At 46.3% G+C, this 18,262-nt stretch overlaps 1 protein-coding gene across 5 annotated transcripts in view; it reads left to right on the top strand.

The window, feature by feature from the left end:
* Positions 1–18,262, top strand: part of LOC103661266 (MLX interacting protein) — a 59,054-nt gene that overhangs the window by 23,799 nt on the left and 16,993 nt on the right. For all 5 annotated transcript variants that reach the window (XR_005831766.1, XM_008688976.2, XM_040619974.1 and 2 more), the window contains exons 2-3: positions 15,994–16,100; positions 16,858–16,943. Coding sequence is in view for 4 of the 5 variants with exons in the window: in XM_008688976.2 (XP_008687198.2) it covers positions 15,994–16,100; positions 16,858–16,943 (193 nt within the window). In the remaining variant the exon portion in view is untranslated. The remainder of the gene's footprint in view (positions 1–15,993; positions 16,101–16,857; positions 16,944–18,262) is intronic.

The following is an 18,262-nucleotide window of genomic DNA, read 5'->3' on the forward strand; positions in this document are numbered from 1 at the left end:
TCCTTAGTAAAACCTGGGATTTTGACTTAAGAAGAATTAGATGTTGTTCATCTTCCTTATACCAGGGAAGTGGATTGAACTCCTGCAATAATAGGAAGACTGAAATTTTACAGTTAAAAAAATCAGTTTAAATGGTTGGCTTCAAGTTATGTTCATAGGAACTTCTCTCCCTACTCTTTTCCTTCCTCTCCTCCCAAACGCACACCAGTTCCCAGAGACCCGCAGGATGAGAAAACAGGCTCTCCTTGCCATTTGGTCAGTCTTTCATACGAGCTCCTCCGGCCCGGCTCGTTTGTTGACTTCATATGTGAATATGGAGGGGGAAACAGCAGCATATCAAGGACTTTGGTTTTGAGAAAATAAATGTCCCATCATTTTTTCTTTTGATTTTTTTTCCTGCTGTGTGGTTTGTTAAATAATTTGTGCCTTCGGTATGTTCCTTTTATTTTTGTCTGTTTTCCCAGGAGGCCTTGAAGCAGGGGTAAATGAAAGAGAGATAAGTTACCCTGACCTTGGTTTTTATAGCACTGTAGTAGCTAAGGTGTGTTTACCCTCCCATGGAGCTATAAAGACACTTTGCTTTTTAAGCATTCGCAACGGCAGTTAAGATGGGAAATGCCCGTGCAGCAGGGTTCATACCGTATAAAGGTCTTAGGTTAAAACTGGGATTTGCTAATGAACCGAAACCTCATCTTCTAGCACTGTTTTCAAGTTTGCTTTCATGAATAGCAAATTGTTTCTTTTGACAGAAAGACCAGAGTGAAAATGAGCGTATCGTGAAGACAAAAATGTAGGTATTTTGAGTGCCAATAAAGACAAAATATGTACACTCGTCTCAGGAGACGGTCAGCAGAAGGGCTGAGTGGCGCGATCAGGGTGGTGCGGAGATTCACAGTGTTTCCGAAATAGACAACAGCCTGACATTATCTCGCTTGCCTTTGTTTCAGTGAGTGAGCCCCAGCTCTCCTGCCTACCCCAAACTTTTTACTTGGGTGCCTGACAAGTTGATTGAAATGCATGCATGGGAGGGGAATAAGAAGAGGGAGAGATTTAGGGTGACAGCTGATTCTCAGTAGCAGATGGAAGGGAGATTGTCTTTAGCAGGCAAAGGTAAAACAGATTTCATTTGGAAATTTCTATTATGTGAGGAGGGCCATACAAAGTTCTTTTGTTTGTTATTTTTATTTTTATTTTTATTTTTTAAATTAAGTTTTTATTTTAATTCCGGGATAGTTAACAGAGTGTGGTATTACTTTCAGATGTATGAAAGAGTGATTCACCCTTCCATACATCACCCGGTGCTCTCTGGGACAAGTACCCTCCTCCATCGCCATCACCTTATTCCCCTATCTGCCCCTCCCCTCCGGTGACCATCAATTTGTTCTCTGTAGTTAAGAGTCTGTTTCTTGGTTTCTCTCTCTCTCTCTCTTTCATTTCCCTTTGCTTGTTTGTTTTGTTTCTTAAATTCCACATATGAGTGAAATGATACGGTATTTTCTTTCTGACCAACTTATTTCACTTAGCATTCTACTCCCTAGCTCCATCCAGGTTGTTGCAAATGGCAAGATTTCATTCTTTCTTATGGCTGAATAATAGTCCATTGTATATATATTCCACATCTTGATCCATTCATCTATCAGCAGATACTTGGGCTGCTTCTAGATCTTGGCTATTATAAATAATGCTGCTGTAAACATAGGGGTGAATGTATCTTTTTGAATTAGTGTTCTTGTATTATCTTTGGGTAAATAGTAGTGTGATTGCTGGATCGTAGGGTCGTTCTATTTTTAACTTTTTGAAGAACGTCCATACTGTCTTGCATAGCGGCTGCGCCAGCTTGCGTTCCCGCCAGCAGTGCACCAGGGTTCCTTTTACTCCATATCCTCGCCAACACCTGTTGTTTCTTGTGTTGCTTGTGCTTTTTATTTTGTTTGGGTTTTTTTTTTTTTGCTTAAGTTTTAATTTAAATTCCATTTAACATACAGTGTGATATTAGTTTCAGGTGTACGATATAGTTATTCATCACTTCATACAACACCCAGTGCTCATCACAGCAAGTGCACTGTTTATTCCCCATCTCCTGTTTCACCCATTCCCCCACCCCTATATTCGTGTTTTTCAAACTCCTCCTCCTCCTCCTCAGAGATATGGCAGCGGTGTGTGGTTGTGGTGGGGGTGTTACAGATCTTTCTATTCTTTCTTTTGCTTAACAGTAGCTATGTTTCCCCAACACGCCCCTACTCTGGGTACCTCTCATTTATACTCTGCAGGGGCAGCATCTCCCCTTCTGAGGAGGGGTACGGTTCTAGACTCGAAGAACTGGCAGGAAGTTGGCATAAGCTAATTCAGTTCTCTCTCGTCACAAAAAGGGAAACTGAGGCCAGAACTAAGTTGGACAGAGATGGTATCCCATTTAAAGTCACACTGCTGGTTAGCATCAGAACTGACAGCAGTGCTGCGTCCCGGCTCCGGGTTTAGTTCTGTTCACTTTGTAGCATACTGTTCCTTTTCATCTAGATGTGGTCTCTAAAATGAAGCAGACCTAGAAAAGGCTGTAATTGTTCATTTACCCAGCTGTATTACCTGATTTTAAAGGGGCGGGGGAGAAGGGAGGTAGAATGGGGGGACCCACAAACCAAGAACAAATGGGACAATAATGCATCTGCGCAAGTGCCTGGAGTTCCCACTGAGGAGAGCAGAGTATAGACTGAAACAGAGGCCTCCTTGCAGATGGGCCCAGTACGCAGGCCAGAGGGGGCAGAGTGCAGGACAAGTGAGGCAAGGCCAGCGGCTGTCCTAGTCTGCACTGGGCCTCTGTGGGCAGTAGGAGCACACTGGTGTTTTCACTCTGGCGGTCACTCAGCACATACTCAAGGGCCTGGTGCGTGGTGGCACTGTGCTGGGATGAGACAGGTATGGGTGGATGGAATAGACACGGTTACTCCCTCATGGAAGGTGCAGTCTGCCTGCAGAGACAGTCAACATACACATCAGTAGGTAATGGCAAATTGTGGTGGGCACAGGGTGTTGGAAGAGGACTTAGCTAATAATTTACACTGAGAGTGGTCCAAGAGGGCGCCTGCGGGAAGCTAGTATCTGCAAGATGACGGAGTTGGCCGGGTGAGTGAAGTGCTTGTTTACGCCAGGTGTGTGCAGCTGGGGGACTTTACCGTAATGAGTATTTAGGGACTCTGTTCTACCTTATAAGCTGTGAGAACCCCTGCAGGAGCTTCAGCAGGGGAGAGGTGTGAGCAGATACAGTCGTTGAGGTCATTCTGGCATGCGGGTAGGGGGGAGACAAGGGAGAGAGTGGGGTATGGAGGGTTCAGGACAAGCCCCTCGACTGAGGGAAGGGGGAGGGAAAGCTGGCGAAGGGGAGAGCAGCCCGGCATAGGAGTAGGCTGCATAGTGGGGAGGGCATGGGGATAGGGGGAGGGGCAGGTGTCGCAGGAAGCTTTGTCGCAAGAGCAGTTTTGTTGGCTTGTTGAGGCAGAAGCCAGGATCCATCAGTGTCCTCACTACCACCTTCCACGTTCATATCTTGCCCTATAGAAACAGCTCCCAGCTCCCTCTCCACCTTGCTTTGGCTCCATACCACTGAGTGCTCCTGACATAGCACATACTTGGTTGCCTGTCTTTCCCCATAAATACAAGCTCCATTGGGCTAGGGATGTTGTTTTGTTTTCTGCTGTATCATTAGCAGCTAGAACAGTGTTAAATAAGTGAATCAGGATAGTGTCATGAAGAAAGTGGTGTCTCTGCCAGATTAATCTGGCTGCAGTAGTCATGCTGTATAGCCCACATGGAATCTGAAAATGTTCTCATTCTTACCAACTCATTTCTTTTGTTAAGCACCATTTTACCCGGGGCATTATAGTAGTTGCTACATAGAATTAACCTACTAGCTCTAGCTCTTGCCCCCAGAAAAGTTAGGATTTGATAGACGTACCCATACCTACTTACCTTACTGTCAGTGTGACCCTTGTTACTGTCAAAGTCAAGGTTTGGGGTTTGAAATTCAGTGGAGAACAGATTTCATGGGTTTTCTTTAATTGTCGAAGCTGACTTTTGGAAAAGGAGCCAGTGTTTTTATATTTATAGGTCTTGGCTACCTGGAGAGTGTTACCTTATCCTTTGAAATGCATCAGACAGCTTCAGATTTCTCTGCCTTTTAAGTTGGTTAGGTAGCTGGCAGTGCCTTGAAAATGACTAATAATGGTAATAATAACAAATTTGTTTCTTGCCAGTCTTCACAGGAACTCAGAAACATCTGCTGATCTATTTCTGTCATATCTCTGCTAGACAGTTTCTAGAGTCCTGACTCCAGGTGTGTACTCTGGCTGGAGACCTTTATTAATTTACTTCCTCTTTAAGCCAGATGTCTAACGGGGTGGAGTTTTTCATCCTTTACATAAAAATCTTAACCTTGGTGAATATTTGAACCTACTAATTACCTTTTTGCGTAGGTGGATAAAAGCGTTAGGAAAGGGGCACCTGGGTGGCTCAGTCGGTTAAATGTCTGCCTTCGGCTCAGGTCATGATCTCACAGTCCTGAGGTCGAGTCCCCCCACCCCCCGCCCCATCGGGCTCCCTGCTTACCGGGGAGTCAGCTTCTTCCTCTGCCTGCCACTCCCCCTGCTTGTGCTCTCTCTCTCAAATAAACAAATAAAATCTCTTTTTTTTAAAGAAGTATATGATTAGAAATGTGAAAGACGTAGATGAAGTAAATTACAGAACACCAGACAGCTTCAGATTCCTCTGATATTTTAAGTAAGGTAAGTGGCTTGAATAAGTGGAGAACGCACACTGCTCTAGGATGGAGATGACCTGAATGGAATGGTCAGCCCTGCCCACATTCATTTATTTACTAAGTGCCACTCTAATCAAAATACCAGAATAGTTGTCTTTTGAGATTTGACAATGTGACTGTAAAGTTGGAACATGGAAGAGTAAATAGGCAAGGATTCTAACATTAAAAAAAAAAAATGATGGGGACCAACCTAAACTAGATAGTAAAGTATATTACAAATTTATAATTATTAAATCAGTGTAATACTAGCATAGGGTTGAACACGAATCAGTGACACAAGGCCCCAGGACAGACCCTAGTGTGTATTATAATTTAATATATATTAATGGAAGTTTCATAAATTAGTTGAGGAAGGTGAGACAATCAGATAGCTAATCGGGGTGAGCTTTATAAAAAAGTAAATTGATTTTTTCCCCTAGATGAATCAGAGTTAAATGTAAAAAGTGAAACCATTAAAGACATATGCACAAAACACCAAAAGAAATAGGATGTTCAGGGATAGTCCCAAATACATATATGGGAACGTAGTATATGATAAAGATGGTATTTTAATCCCAAGAGAGGAGAGTTGGATTATTTAGTAAATAAGTAGGAACCATTGACTAAAGCAGGATCCCATTAACACTCATTACAGCAAAATAAATTCCAGTGGAGCCAGGACTAGACTGTAAAATGTGGAGGAGCTGTGAGAGCACTGGAACAAGGTACAGTTTTCACAGTCTTGGCATAGAAAAACCCTTTTTAAGTATGACCAAGAAAATAGAAACATTAAAGAAAAGACTTTAAAATTTTTGACTACATTGATGAAAAGTTTCTACTAAAAATAACAACAAAAGCCCACAGTACATACAAAAAGTAGAGTAGAGCAGGGGCGCCTGGGTGGCACAGCGGTTAAGCGTCTGCCTTCAGCTCAGGGCATGATCCCGGCGATCTGGGATCGAGCCCCACATCAGGCTCTTCTGCTAGCTTGTGTTCTCCCTCTCTCTCTCTCTCTCTCTCTCTCTCTCTCTCGCTGGCTGTCTCTATCTCTGTCAAATAAATAAATAAAATCTTTAAAAAAAAAAAAAAAAGAGTAGAGCAAAACCCAAAACAAAGCACACCATAAATGGTCAAGGCGGGGATAGACCGTCAAGACAGGCCCAGTTACTGTCGTACGTGTTGCCAACATTCCCACCACATTAAGAGCTCTCACACAACACAAAACACGGAGAAGATAGGCGGATAATTAACATACAGCTTCCAATGGCTAATAAACAGAAAAAGATATGTGGGAACCAAAAAAATCAACTGATTTTTTGCTTGTCAGCTGCACAAACATTAATAATAACTAATGTAAGTACTGGTTTGGGGAAATAGGCGCTAATCACTGCTGTTGGCAGTGTAAATTAGTATGAACTTTGATTCTTTGTAACAAAATTATAAATATACACATACCCTCCGATTCAGCTTTCAGGTTTCTAGGAATTTATCTCACAGAAACAGTCACGTAATTGCACAGAAATGTAAGTAGCAGGATGTTCATCACAGCATCGTTTATAATAGTGAGAAACAACATGTGTCCATTAGTGAAAATGAATGTCTGTTTATGGAGAAACAGTTAAGTACATTGTGATAATATATACAGCCAATAAAAATAATATAAAACTATATTTATTGGCCTAAGATACCTATAACATATTAATGAAAATGGGTTATAAAACAGTTATGATCCAACATATTTAAATATTTTGTTTATTCATATATATAAGTATATATATGTATATTACAAGGACTTAAGGGCCAACTACAAAGTTAGGGAGAATTGTCCACAAGACTATCCTCACTTCTAACACCAGTTTATAAATTAGAGGAATTCCCTTAACCCTCTCAAGTTGAACAATTCTCTAGAAGGACTCACGGAACTCACTGAAAACGTACATTCTTCATTACGGGTTTATTACAGGGAAAAGCTTCTAATTGAATCAGCCAAGGGAAGGGGTGCATAGGGTAGAGTTGAAGACGCCTTCAAATGCAGTGCTTCTGGTTGTCTCTTCTGGTGGTGTTACCTCCTTCCCACCGCAGTGTGTGACAGTGCACACGGAGCTTTGCCAACCAGGCAAGCTCACCTGAGTCTTCGGTGTTTGCAGTTTTATGGGGCTTGATCACGCACTGCCTGTGTGGCTACCTTCTGGTCCCCAGCCCCTCCTGGAAGTCTGGCTAATACCTTTAGTTATCAATCCTCTGGAGACTGGAACTGATACCGTGTGGTCCAAAGCCCCTATAGTGAATCAGACTGTGAGAGTCTCCTAAGACCAAAGCCCCCAGGCAAACAAAGACACTCCTGTCAGGCAGGACATTCCAGGGGCATAGAGGTCACCTCCCAGGAGCCGAGGGCAAAGGCCAGACTCTCTTTGGATAAGGTTATTTCATTTCTTCACTACACAATATTATCACCAAAATTCAGATAATGGTTATTTCTAGGCAGTGGAATTGCAGGGGACTTTGCTGTTGTTTGTACTATATTTTGTCGTTTGAATTTTCTTTCAGCGTGGGTGTATAATTTAGAATCGATAAGACTAAAAAAAACTAAAAAAGAGATTAATGGAAACGTGGGGTAGACGGGCAGGCAGCGAAGCAATAAAAGAAATGATAGAGGAAGACCAGTAGATATGACTGCACAAATGTATAATCTGCTTATTCGAAGATATGCTGTATAAAGAATTAAAACTCCCAAACTTAAGGGAAACACTTGCAGAAATGTCACAAATTAATATTATGGCGTTACCAACATAAAATAGCTGAAGAAAAACAGCGAACATTTTAATGGAGGGTGAAAACTGAAAAAGATTTGTAATAGTTCACGATAATCTGCCAGAGCCGGTTTCCTAGTGGTGAGATTGTGCTTCAGCCACGGAGGATGCTGCCCTGGGGAAAGCTGCGGACTCTGTGCTATTTTTTGCAACTTCCCGTGAGTCTATAATTATTTCAAAACAAAAAGTTTTTTTAAAAGACAAAGGGCACAAACAGCTTATACAGTAAAAGAGACACATGGCTAATGCACAGGTCTTTTTAAGTATTAAAATTTATTTACAAATGATGCAAACTGAAGTGACATACCACTTTTTCTTGTTTTAAGTCTGGTCCAGTACCCAGTCCAAAGGAGTCTGAACACCCTGGGTTCTGGATTCAAGTTTCTTTTCCTGGCAAATAAATAGATGAATCTGGCTTTAAATGGTGCCCTGCACAGCATCCCTGCTCCTGCCTGCAAGTCCAGTTATGTCTAGAGTCTGACTGGAAACCCCAGGCTTTAACACTCAGCGACGTGCCCCAGAACTGACTGCTGTTCAGCAGCGCGCCCCGGCGTTGGCTGGCATTCCCTCTGTCCTTTTATACCTTACCTGTGGTTCTCCCAGTGAGGTGGACAGCACCACCATTTTATAGAAGGTGGGGCTTGGACAGCTCAGGTCACTTGTCCAGAAATGGAAACCACTCTCCTTTCCCTGTTGGCTTGGAAGTGGTACAAGCATGGCGATGTCTGTCCCCTTATGGAAGGCCGGAGCCCAAGAGAGAGTGCTCCCAGCAAGGACACAGGTCACCAGTGTTCACAGACAGGGTGAAGGAGAGGTCACCACTGCAGCTACTCTGATTTTGCCTGGTTTCAACTCCTTCAAGTTGCTTTAATTTTTGAAAGTTATTGAACTGATTACTCCCTGGGTGCCTGGGTGGCCCAGTCGGTTAAGCGTCTGCCTTTGGCTCAGGTCGTGATCCCAGGGTCCTGGAATTGAGCCCCACATCGGGCTCCCTGCTCAGTGGGGAGTCTGCTTCTCCCTCTCCCTCTGCCCCCCCCCCACCACGTTCGTGGTCTCTCTCTCTCATATAAATAAATAAAATCTTTAAAAAAAAAGAAAGAAAGAAATGATCACTCGCAGCTTTTTACACAAAACAAGCATAGGCCCTCACAAACATGCTCACACATGAGGGCAGATGAACACCCAGACACACTAGCACACACATATACACAAGTGTGCTCTTTCACACACACAGTCACATGTGCACACCACACACCTGTACACACACACACACCTCACACACCACATACATGCTGCACATACACACATGCACACAGCACACACTCGCTCACCTTGTCAGTGAGTGACCTGCGATGAGGACCTCAGGAGGCCACGTTCCTGCCTTGCTGTCATTGCCCTCAGAATCTGCTTCTCCAACGGGACTTTCTTTGAATTTAAGAAAGTAAAATAAAAACCAAATAACCCATGAGGAGGATGAATTGCGGGTGCAGGAGAGAGGACCCATGTTTAGGTTTGGGAGCAGGGCCTGACAACCTCATGAGTTTCCTCTGGGAGGAGGCTCTGCTTGGGCGGGAGGCCCAGGGCGGAGGCCCACAGCTCAGGCGATTCCGTTAAACACACTGCCCTCCTCCTGCCATGCCTCTCGCTGTGCCTGCTCCCCACGTCTTGGCTCCTCAATGAACCTTTGTCTGTCTGGAGCCTGTTAGTTTTGGCTCCTAGCAGCCTGTGGAACCAGGCCCAGATCCCAGGAAAGCCAATAGAGACCGCTCTTTTGAAGAAAAAGAGAATCTTGGAAGAGAGACCAGTCTGAGCGTTATTAATCCACTCATTAAAGAAACCACTTAATAAGCATTATCCTCATATTTGGGTCTAGTTCACAAAATTGACTTGCACATAAATTTTATATCTGCTCATGTGATTAACTGCCTTCCCCAGTTAACTAGAAGCACTATTATAAGTTCTTGGACTATACCTGGTCTTTTTGCCTTATTTACTTTGAAAAAAATAACATATTCTTGTATTATATTTTAGCAGTATAAAACAGCAAACAGTGAAAACTAAGTTTCCAACTGAACCCCTTAATTCTCCAGTCTAGCTCTCTAAAGGGAAATCACTGTTTCCCTGTTCCCTGTTTTTCATGTATCTTTCTGAGATCGACTGACAGGCAGTCTTCTCCCCCTGCCCCAGCCTGTGTGTCTTGTGTGCGTGGCTCCCTGTTATAAATACACACGGCGGCCATGCTGTCCCTCTTGCACCTTAGTTTCCTTCTTGCTTTGTACAGCTTGTGGCTTTTGCCTGTGTCTCAGCACATATAATGCAGCATTGCTATTGGTTTAGTTGCCCCATCGTGTCCCTCTGTGTGGATACAGCACAGTTTTTAAACCAGTTCCCTTTGATGAGTGTGTAAGTTGTTTCCAGCCTTTTGCTGCCACGTCAGTGCTGCTGTTTGATGTCTTTCCACGTGTGTCCTTGTGCATGTGTGCACGTGAATCTGTGGAATCAGTTCCTAACAGTAGGACTGTGAGTCAAAGGGATGTGCATTGAAAATGTCAACAGACAGTTGTCCACTTGCCCCCCCAACAAAGTTGTTTTTGCCCATCTTTGTGTCCCCAGTGCCAGCTTAATGCTCAGACCTCTCTCCCCTGCCAGAGTGCTGAATTGTTTGGGAAATGAAACAGAGGAGTTGGTCCACAGCAACACTATTCACGACAGCCAAAAGGTGATGGACAAATGTCCATGCGCGGGTGAAAGAATAAACAAATGTGGTCTGTCATCCAGCGGGATATGGTTCAACCATGGAAAGCAAGGAAGGACTAGCACATGTTACGACGTGGACGACCCTTGAAGCTAGTATGCTTAGTGAAAGAAGCCACACACAAACGGCCACATATTTTATCATTCTGTTTATATGAAGTGCCCAGAAGAAACAAACCCAGAGAGACAAAGTAGATTACCGGTTGCCAGGGCAGGGGGAGGAGGAACTGGGGAGTGACTGCTCCATGGGTACAGGGCTTCCTTTGGGGATGATGAAAACCGTTCTGAACCTAGGTAGCAGCAATGGGCACGTAGCATTGCAGATTGCTTAAAGCCACTGAATCGTATGCTTTAAAATGGTTCAAATGGTAAATTTTATATGTACTTAACCATGGTAAAAATGAGTCAATAGATGGTAGCCAATATTACCTTTATTGTTGATCAGGCTGAGGGTATGGCTTATAGGTGAACCCCAGACTGCCTTTCCAGGTGAACCCCAGACTGCCTTTCCAGGTGGTGCAGGTGGTCCTGGACTAGGACAGGCCTCATCCCCTACCCCAGGCTCTGTAGGAGCAAAACAGGAGGAATGGCAGCTTGCTCCTAAGAGGACAGGAGGGGAAGGGTCTGGACCACCCACTCCTGTTCTTCCTTCTACACTCACTGCTAACATACCCATTCTACCTCGCTGAGTGGGAATAAAGGGGAGGCAGGGCTAGGGGTGTCTTGCTAGTGGGCATCCAGGAAGCATTTCAAGGAATGGCGAAGAAATTTTGCCCTATAACAAGCAAGTATGGTTCAATGAACAAATAAATGGGCCCCACCACTCTTCTGGGACCTGTAGCGACAGATCCTAGAGACCACTACCTGCTTTGTTTTGGAGAGCATGGTCCGACTAAGAGTTAGGAGCTAATCCTACCTGGGAGGGACAGAATCTAAAAATCCCTCTTGGTCCCATCCACCCTTGTTCTTCTTAATTTCAGCTCCTGTGTGTGCAAAGCTTGCACTTTAATTTCCATTCCAAAGCAGTCTCTTGTCAGACCCCTGAAGAACTCCGAGTTTGCTAGTCTATCCAACAACAGTCTTTTTTTAAAAGATTTATTTATTTATTTGAAGGGGGGGAGGGACAGAGGGGGAGAGAGAGAATCTCAAGCAGACTCCGTACTGTGTGCAAAGCCCAATGCAGGGCTCAGTCCACGACCCTGAGATCATAACCTGAGCCGAAACCAAGAGTTGGCTGCTCAACCAACTGAGCCCCCCAGGGGCCCCCCACCAACAGTTTTGAGAGACCTTTGTTGTACTCTGAATTTCCTGTTTCAGGTCATGAGCCTGTCTTCTAGGAGAGTGTCCATGACAGGGCAGTGTGAAGATTTTTCATTATGGAAAAGGTTAACACTCACTTAATAGCTGTGTATTTAAAAGTGCCTCCCATGTGCAAGGCACTGTGCCGGGGTGAGTCGGCCCTAGACTTTGGCCTTTCCATAGTTTGGGGAGAATCCAGGGTCATTGTTCCAACAGGGAAGCCCATGGGGCATGTAGGAGGGTGGGTTTGGGAGGTGAGGCCAAAAGAGGGCTTTGTTATTGAGGAGAAGCTGGAATTTTTAGAAATTTTTAATGTGTTTCTGGTTACCCCCCCTTTTTTTAAAAGATTTCATTTATTTGCAGAGAGCACAAGCAGGGGGAGTGGCAGGCAGAGGGAGAAGCAGGCTCCCCACTGAGCAGAGAGACCGATGCGGGACTCAATCCCAGGACCCCAGGATCATGACCTGAGCCAAAGTCAGGCACTTAACCGACTGAGTCACCTGGGTGCCCCTCTGGTTAAGCTTTAAAGAAGGAATGTGGTGGGTGCCTGGGTGGCTCAGTCAGTTAAGCACCTGACTCGATTTTGGCTCAGGTCGTGATCTCAGGCTTGTGAGATCAAGCCCCGTGTCGGGCTCCATGCTGGGCACCTGCTTAAGATTCTCTCTCTCTCTCCCTCTGTCCCTCCCCCCCCCAAGAAGGAATGAAGCATAATCCTGAGTTAGACCAAGAAGTACCCCCATCAGCCATGTCTGGAGGACGAATGAAGCTGGAGCAGAGTTGGGGGGAGCAGAAGCCCAACTGCAGATGCTTTCTGGGGCCCCTGCTCTAGAGAGCTTTGCGAAGGAGCTCCAAGTTCCCTTTTAGAAATGTGTAGAGCAGCCTTTCCCTAGTATGTTCCCTGGGAAACTAGACTTTGGGTGCCTCCCATGAAAAGGGTCCCAGTCCAAGTTTGGTCTGTGGACGTCTGCATAAGGAATGTCTCTTCTTCCCTCCTTGAAGATTGACAGTGACATCAGTGCACCAGAGGCTCTGAGAAGCCCATCAGTGAGGAGACTTTAAGAAATCTATCCCCACATTTTTCTAAAAATGTGTCTCTGGATTCCTTTTTTCTCTGTAGTACCTTGCTATCTAGAACTGTGCGTGCTGCTGCTTCAGATCTTGTCTGGAAATGTCTGTGGGCAAGTGGTGGTCAGTCACCATCAAAACATCGTAGTTGCTCTTCCGTGGTCTCTACTTCTGTGGGTGTCTTAGGTTTTGGTTTTGGACTCAGAGGTTCTGTCTTTGTGTTGCTTGAGCACCCCCTGTTGACTGTGGAGATATTACAGAAATTTGGGACGATGATGGTATGCCAGTTGTATATTCCGAACTCCTACGTATTTGTGCTGAGGTTTGACCACATATGACGTAAACATCAAGGAAAAGTGAACCATTTCAGCAAGCAAGGAGGAAGAAGAGGAGAACCCCAAACTGCCCCTTGTCCAACTTGGTTTCTAGCCCACAGGGTTTGGGCTCCCTTTGTTATCTGCCCACCTCATTGTAAGTAATTGAAGCTGCCGGAGTGATCTGACGTCTTTGAGAAGATGGTCTTACGCGCACATCAGCCACTTTTTATTAACAAAGCAGGGGTAAGGTTTGGTCTGTAGTTAAGGGCAATGGTTAGTTCTTAACACTGCAGGACACCAAAGGTTGTTCTGTTCTGTGGAGTCCTCATTCACATGGCAACCCTTGTGCTTCTGTCCTCCGCGGCCATCTGTGTAGGCGGCAAACACCCTGGCAGGATTCTACAGAGAAAGTGGCCTTTGAACCCTGGCTTCAGTATGAGGAAGCTGTCAATTACAGAAAAAGTGTTTTTTTTCCCTTTAAGGAAATAAGAAAACAGGGACAGTTTTCTGTTTTGTTTTGTGTTGTTTCCTGGAACCACCTGCCTAGCTAGATACCAATTTGCTGGAAGGTCTTACAGAGGAGGGAAGGAGGGTTAGTTTTGCCAAGTTGTGGGACCTAATCTATTCTGCCATGTGCCCTGCTCTCCAGCCTGGCATAAAGTGCCCCACGCGTCTCCTGCAGGCGCTCTTAACCAGGCGTGTGCTTGCTCACCTCAGGGCTGTCACAGGCAGGCAGAAGAGCTGCAGAGGTCACTCCCTGGCGCAAGGTGGAGCCCATTTCCTTATCTTCCAGGCAGTAGCTGAGATGTCACCTCCTCCAGAAAGCCTCCCCTGACTACTGAGACTGGGTTGGTTACGCAACTCTATGCTTCCACAGCCCTCTGCTCTTCTTTGGGACCCTCAGCGCCTGGTATGCTCCGCAGGGGCAGGGCCTCATGGGCCCCATCTGTTCCTTTCCTCCATTTGTAGCTCTCGTCCCTTGTCGAATGAGTGAATGAGACCCAGTCCCTGCCTTCAAAGCGCTTAGACAGGGTTGCCCTCTGCCCAGGTCTTTGTTCACTGGTATCGCGGGTGGGCCCCTGGGTGTCACCTTTTTCCTCCCCTGGAGGAGGAAGAGCCACATGACGGTGGTGGCAAACACAAAAGAAAGGACTTCAGGTCAAGAGGTGTTAAAACTCAGGCCTTTCAGTAATAACTTGAATTTAGATAATTGAGATGGTTATGAATAACTTATATTTCGCTGTAGGGTTTACCAGTTATATGTGTCTAAGAGTATATGTATATGTACATACATACACATTGTCTCTCATTTAACCCTTATTAAAGCACGCAGGAGGAGATGGTATTATCCTGAGCTCACCCAGGAGACTGGGTGTCAGACAAGTTCCCTGATTGCAAAAGCCAGCGCACTTGCGGTGCGGCAGAGGTCGGGACCTAGCCGCTGGCTGCCGAGCCTGAGGGAAAGCGGGCCGCTTGGAGGTGGGCTGGGAGTACCTTGGGACTGGGCAGAGATGGCAGGAAGGTTTCTGACAGGTTAGAAACGTCCAGCCCTTTGAGCTGAGACTGCTGTTCTCTCTCCCTCAGACTCTACTAGGGCGTCCTGTGACATTTTCTCTCCGGGGGTCACAGCCTTCTGGCCTATGTGATCCAAAGCCTGGCTCACTGGGGTAGGTGGGAGAGGCAAGAGGTCTTTGCCAGGTGCACAGCCAGGGGTTTTGCTTTTAAGCCAGTTCTCAGGTTCAGGTAGGGTTCACTGCTTGGGTGCTGTCTTTGGAGACCCCGTTGCTGTTCCTTACGAGGCCTTTCTGAGTGGGTTTGCAGAAGAGGCAGGGCTGTGGCTCACAGCTAGGGAGAGCCACCAGAACCCCCTAGGGTGTGGACTAAAGATCATGCCTTGCCCATCTCAAGCCTTCTGAAAAAGGGAACCCTGTGTCAGCTGCCCAGAGGTGGCTTCTGACACAGCACTTGGCAAACCAGACTGTCTGAGAAGCCTGCGCCACTGGGGAGTGCTCCTTGCCTGCTGGTAGCTGGTGTACGAGGGCTCCTTAACTCATCCAGAGAAGAATTATTCCCAGGCCCTGCTATGTGCCACGGTCTGTGCTAGGGGCTTAGGGTGATGACACCTAACGGGCCCTCCCCTCGGGAGGCCGCAGGTACTGCGTGCAGCTGTGGGTGTGGGCACTGCTCTGCGGGGGGTGGCTGAGTGCCACCTTTGAGTTTTAATCGTGCTCAGGGAACCCCGAAGGAGTCATCAGCAGCCTGGCAGAAGCCAGTGCCAGCACAGAGGAGATGGTGTTGGAGCAGGTGGCAGAAGGAGGTCCCTGAAGAGTGAGGACCATGTGTGCACAGGTCTGGAGGCAGGAGAGGGTCCCGCAGGCTCGAAGGCCAGTGCGACATTTGTGTGCCCACATTGTAAATGCCTCTTGGGGACTGGTGGCAAAGGAGGTGGGCCAGGGTGAAGGAGCTTGGCTTTTGTTCATTTGCCAGCAGGTTTCTGTCTTTCTTCTCGCTCCCCCACCCCTGCTTTATTGGGTTGTAATTGACATACAACATTGCATAAGTTGATGTAAGGTGTACAATGTGATGATCTAATATATTGAAAAATCAAAAGATTTTTAACTTTTAATTACGGAAAATTTAAAAGATAGGTGAATGTCGACAGACTAAGACAGTGAACCCATGTGCCATCGTCCCACTCCAACACCTACCAACTCATGACCAGTCCTGTCCCCTCCATGCGCTGACACCACCACCACCCCCACTCCCACCTCTCCCCTTCCCTACAGCCGATCACTTTGAAGAAATCCCAAAGTGACTCATGTCTTCCATCAAGCCTAGCCAGTGGCTTGTGATGGATTAATGTAGAATTTCGAGGCCTGGAGTGAGTGGATGGCACTTTTTGATTTCATTTCATTTTCAGAGGAACCACTAAGTTTCCCTTCTTTGTCTCACCTTTCAGTGGGAAGTTGGTGTCCCCCAAGTGGAAGAATTTCAAGGGCCTGAAGCTCCAGTGGAGAGACAAGATCCGGCTCAATAATGCCATCTGGCGGGCGTGGTACATGCAGTGTGAGTGTTCCCCGGGCTTCCGGCAGGGCGGGCCTGCAGGGGCCCCAGGACTCAGCAGACCTCCTCGTTCTACCACCTGGAGGCCTTTGCACCTTGGGGACCAGAGCCCACTTTTCAGACATTATGCCTCAAAGGGAAGCCTCTCTTGGGCAGTCTGCAGCAAGAGGAAAACCAAGCCAAATCCTAATGAACTGGATACTTCTCAGGTGTCGGGCACAGGGGCCAGTCACGTGGTCTGTGTCATGTAGTTGCCCATCATCTGCAGGAGACGATGTGTTAGCCCAGTGCTCGTAGCATAATGTGCTAATTATTAGGTTAGATGCTGGGGCCCAATGTTGTAAAGGTAGAGGAGGAGGGAGGGCTTAGTTCTTTCCAGGGGAGTCAAGGAAGAGGTGATATTTGAAGAGTCAGGGAACAGTTCCTATTTTCAGCAGGTCAGAGAAGATGCAGACCCAGGCCTTGTTCATTCTCTAGCTGGCTTCATGCCAGTAGATCCGATGACCTCTGTAGGAGATCAGCATGCTTGGGGCATGCTTGGTTCAGGCTGGCATTTCTCTTGATAAGCCAGACTCCCTTTCTTACCCATGAGTTACTGACAGATTCTTTTCCTTTATTCTCTGAAATTTCATTTTCAAGAGAAGGAGAAGGGAAGAACACTTGGGAGGGTCCCACCCTGAGGGGTATAGGGACAGAGGGGGTAGGGGCTCCTTCCGGGTTCTTGGTCATAGTGATGATGTCTCATCCTTTCTCTGCCCAGATTTGGAGAAGCGCAAGAATCCCGTGTGCCACTTTGTCACTCCACTAGACGGCTCTGTTGAAGTAGACGAGCATCGCAGGCCAGAGGTACTTGGCTTGTGACCATCAGTAGCTGGAAAGGATCTGCCCTCACAGGAGGAAGGGGCTCTCCCAGGGCTGGGAGCAGGGGTTGGATTCTGCAGCAGTGGGGGCGGGGTAGGGAGAAGGTCTGGCTGTGGTGACCTCTCAAGGATGAGGTTGTGACAGCTCACAGAGGGTCCCCTCTTCTCAGGCTGAGCTGACCCAAGGACTGAGAGGTTCTCCTGTTGGGACTCACTCTCCACTTTCTCTTAACATTGGCATTTCTCTAGAGGTCATTAGGGAGGGATCTGGGTTCCTTACAAGGCAGAATCTTTAACAATTAAAGAATGACCTCAAGGTCTTTATGTGCTGAAATGGAAAGATGCTGAAGAAATAGTAAATGAAAAAAAAGAAAGCAAGTTGCGCAACAGTATTTTAGTAACTTTATGTTAATTTTTTTTAAAGTGTGTATGTGTGATTGTGTGTGTGTTAGGAAAAGTCTAGAAGGATATACAGAAATCCTTTATTGGTGGCCTCCTTTGGGGAGGGGGATTAGAGTGAGGCAGATACCCTTTATACCCTTCTGCATTGTTTTAATGTTTTGTGTGTTTTTTTTTTTTTAAGATTTTATTTATTTATTTGACAGAGAGAGAGAGAGAGACAGCCAGCGAGAGAGGGAACATAAGCAGGGGGAGTGGGAGAGGAAGAAGCAGGCTCCCAGCGGAGCAGGGAGCCCGATGCGGGGCTCGATCCCAGGACCCTGGGATCACGCCCTGAACCCAAGGCAGACGCTTAACGACTGAGCCACCCAGGCGCCCCTGCATTGTTTTAATGTTATCCAAGCATGTCTCACTGTTGGGATAAAAGGGGGAACAATTAGAAAGTGACCCAGTGAAAGAACCTTTTGAGCGGTAGGATGTGATCTGATGTTGGACAATATTAAGGAATATTGTTTTGTTGGGTCTGGTGATAATACTGTATTGTTCACTGTGAAGATTCTTTACTTCAGACACACAGTGAAGTATTTTTAGGTGAAATTTATGGGCCTTATGATATCTGGGACTTGCTTTAACGTAGTCCAGCCGTAAACAAAAAGGAACCTGAAAGTGAGGCAGGCTCTCTGAGGCAGTCATGACTCCTTCATCACCAGAGCTCTTCAGGGATATCATGGGAGGGGCTCACCTGCGTGGTGGAAAGTTCGAAGTAGCTACTCTTGGAAGTCACTCTCCACCTAAAACTTCTGTGATTGGCCATTTGTTGTCACCCTTTGAAAATGTGGCAGAGCCTCCTGGATAAGGGCATTTAGTGCTACCCCTGGCTGTCTGGTGGGCTTTTTCAGTGCCTGG

Source organism: Ursus maritimus, unplaced genomic scaffold (genome assembly GCF_017311325.1).
Source record: "Ursus maritimus isolate PB19 unplaced genomic scaffold, ASM1731132v1 scaffold_33, whole genome shotgun sequence".
NCBI lineage: Eukaryota > Metazoa > Chordata > Mammalia > Carnivora > Ursidae > Ursus > Ursus maritimus.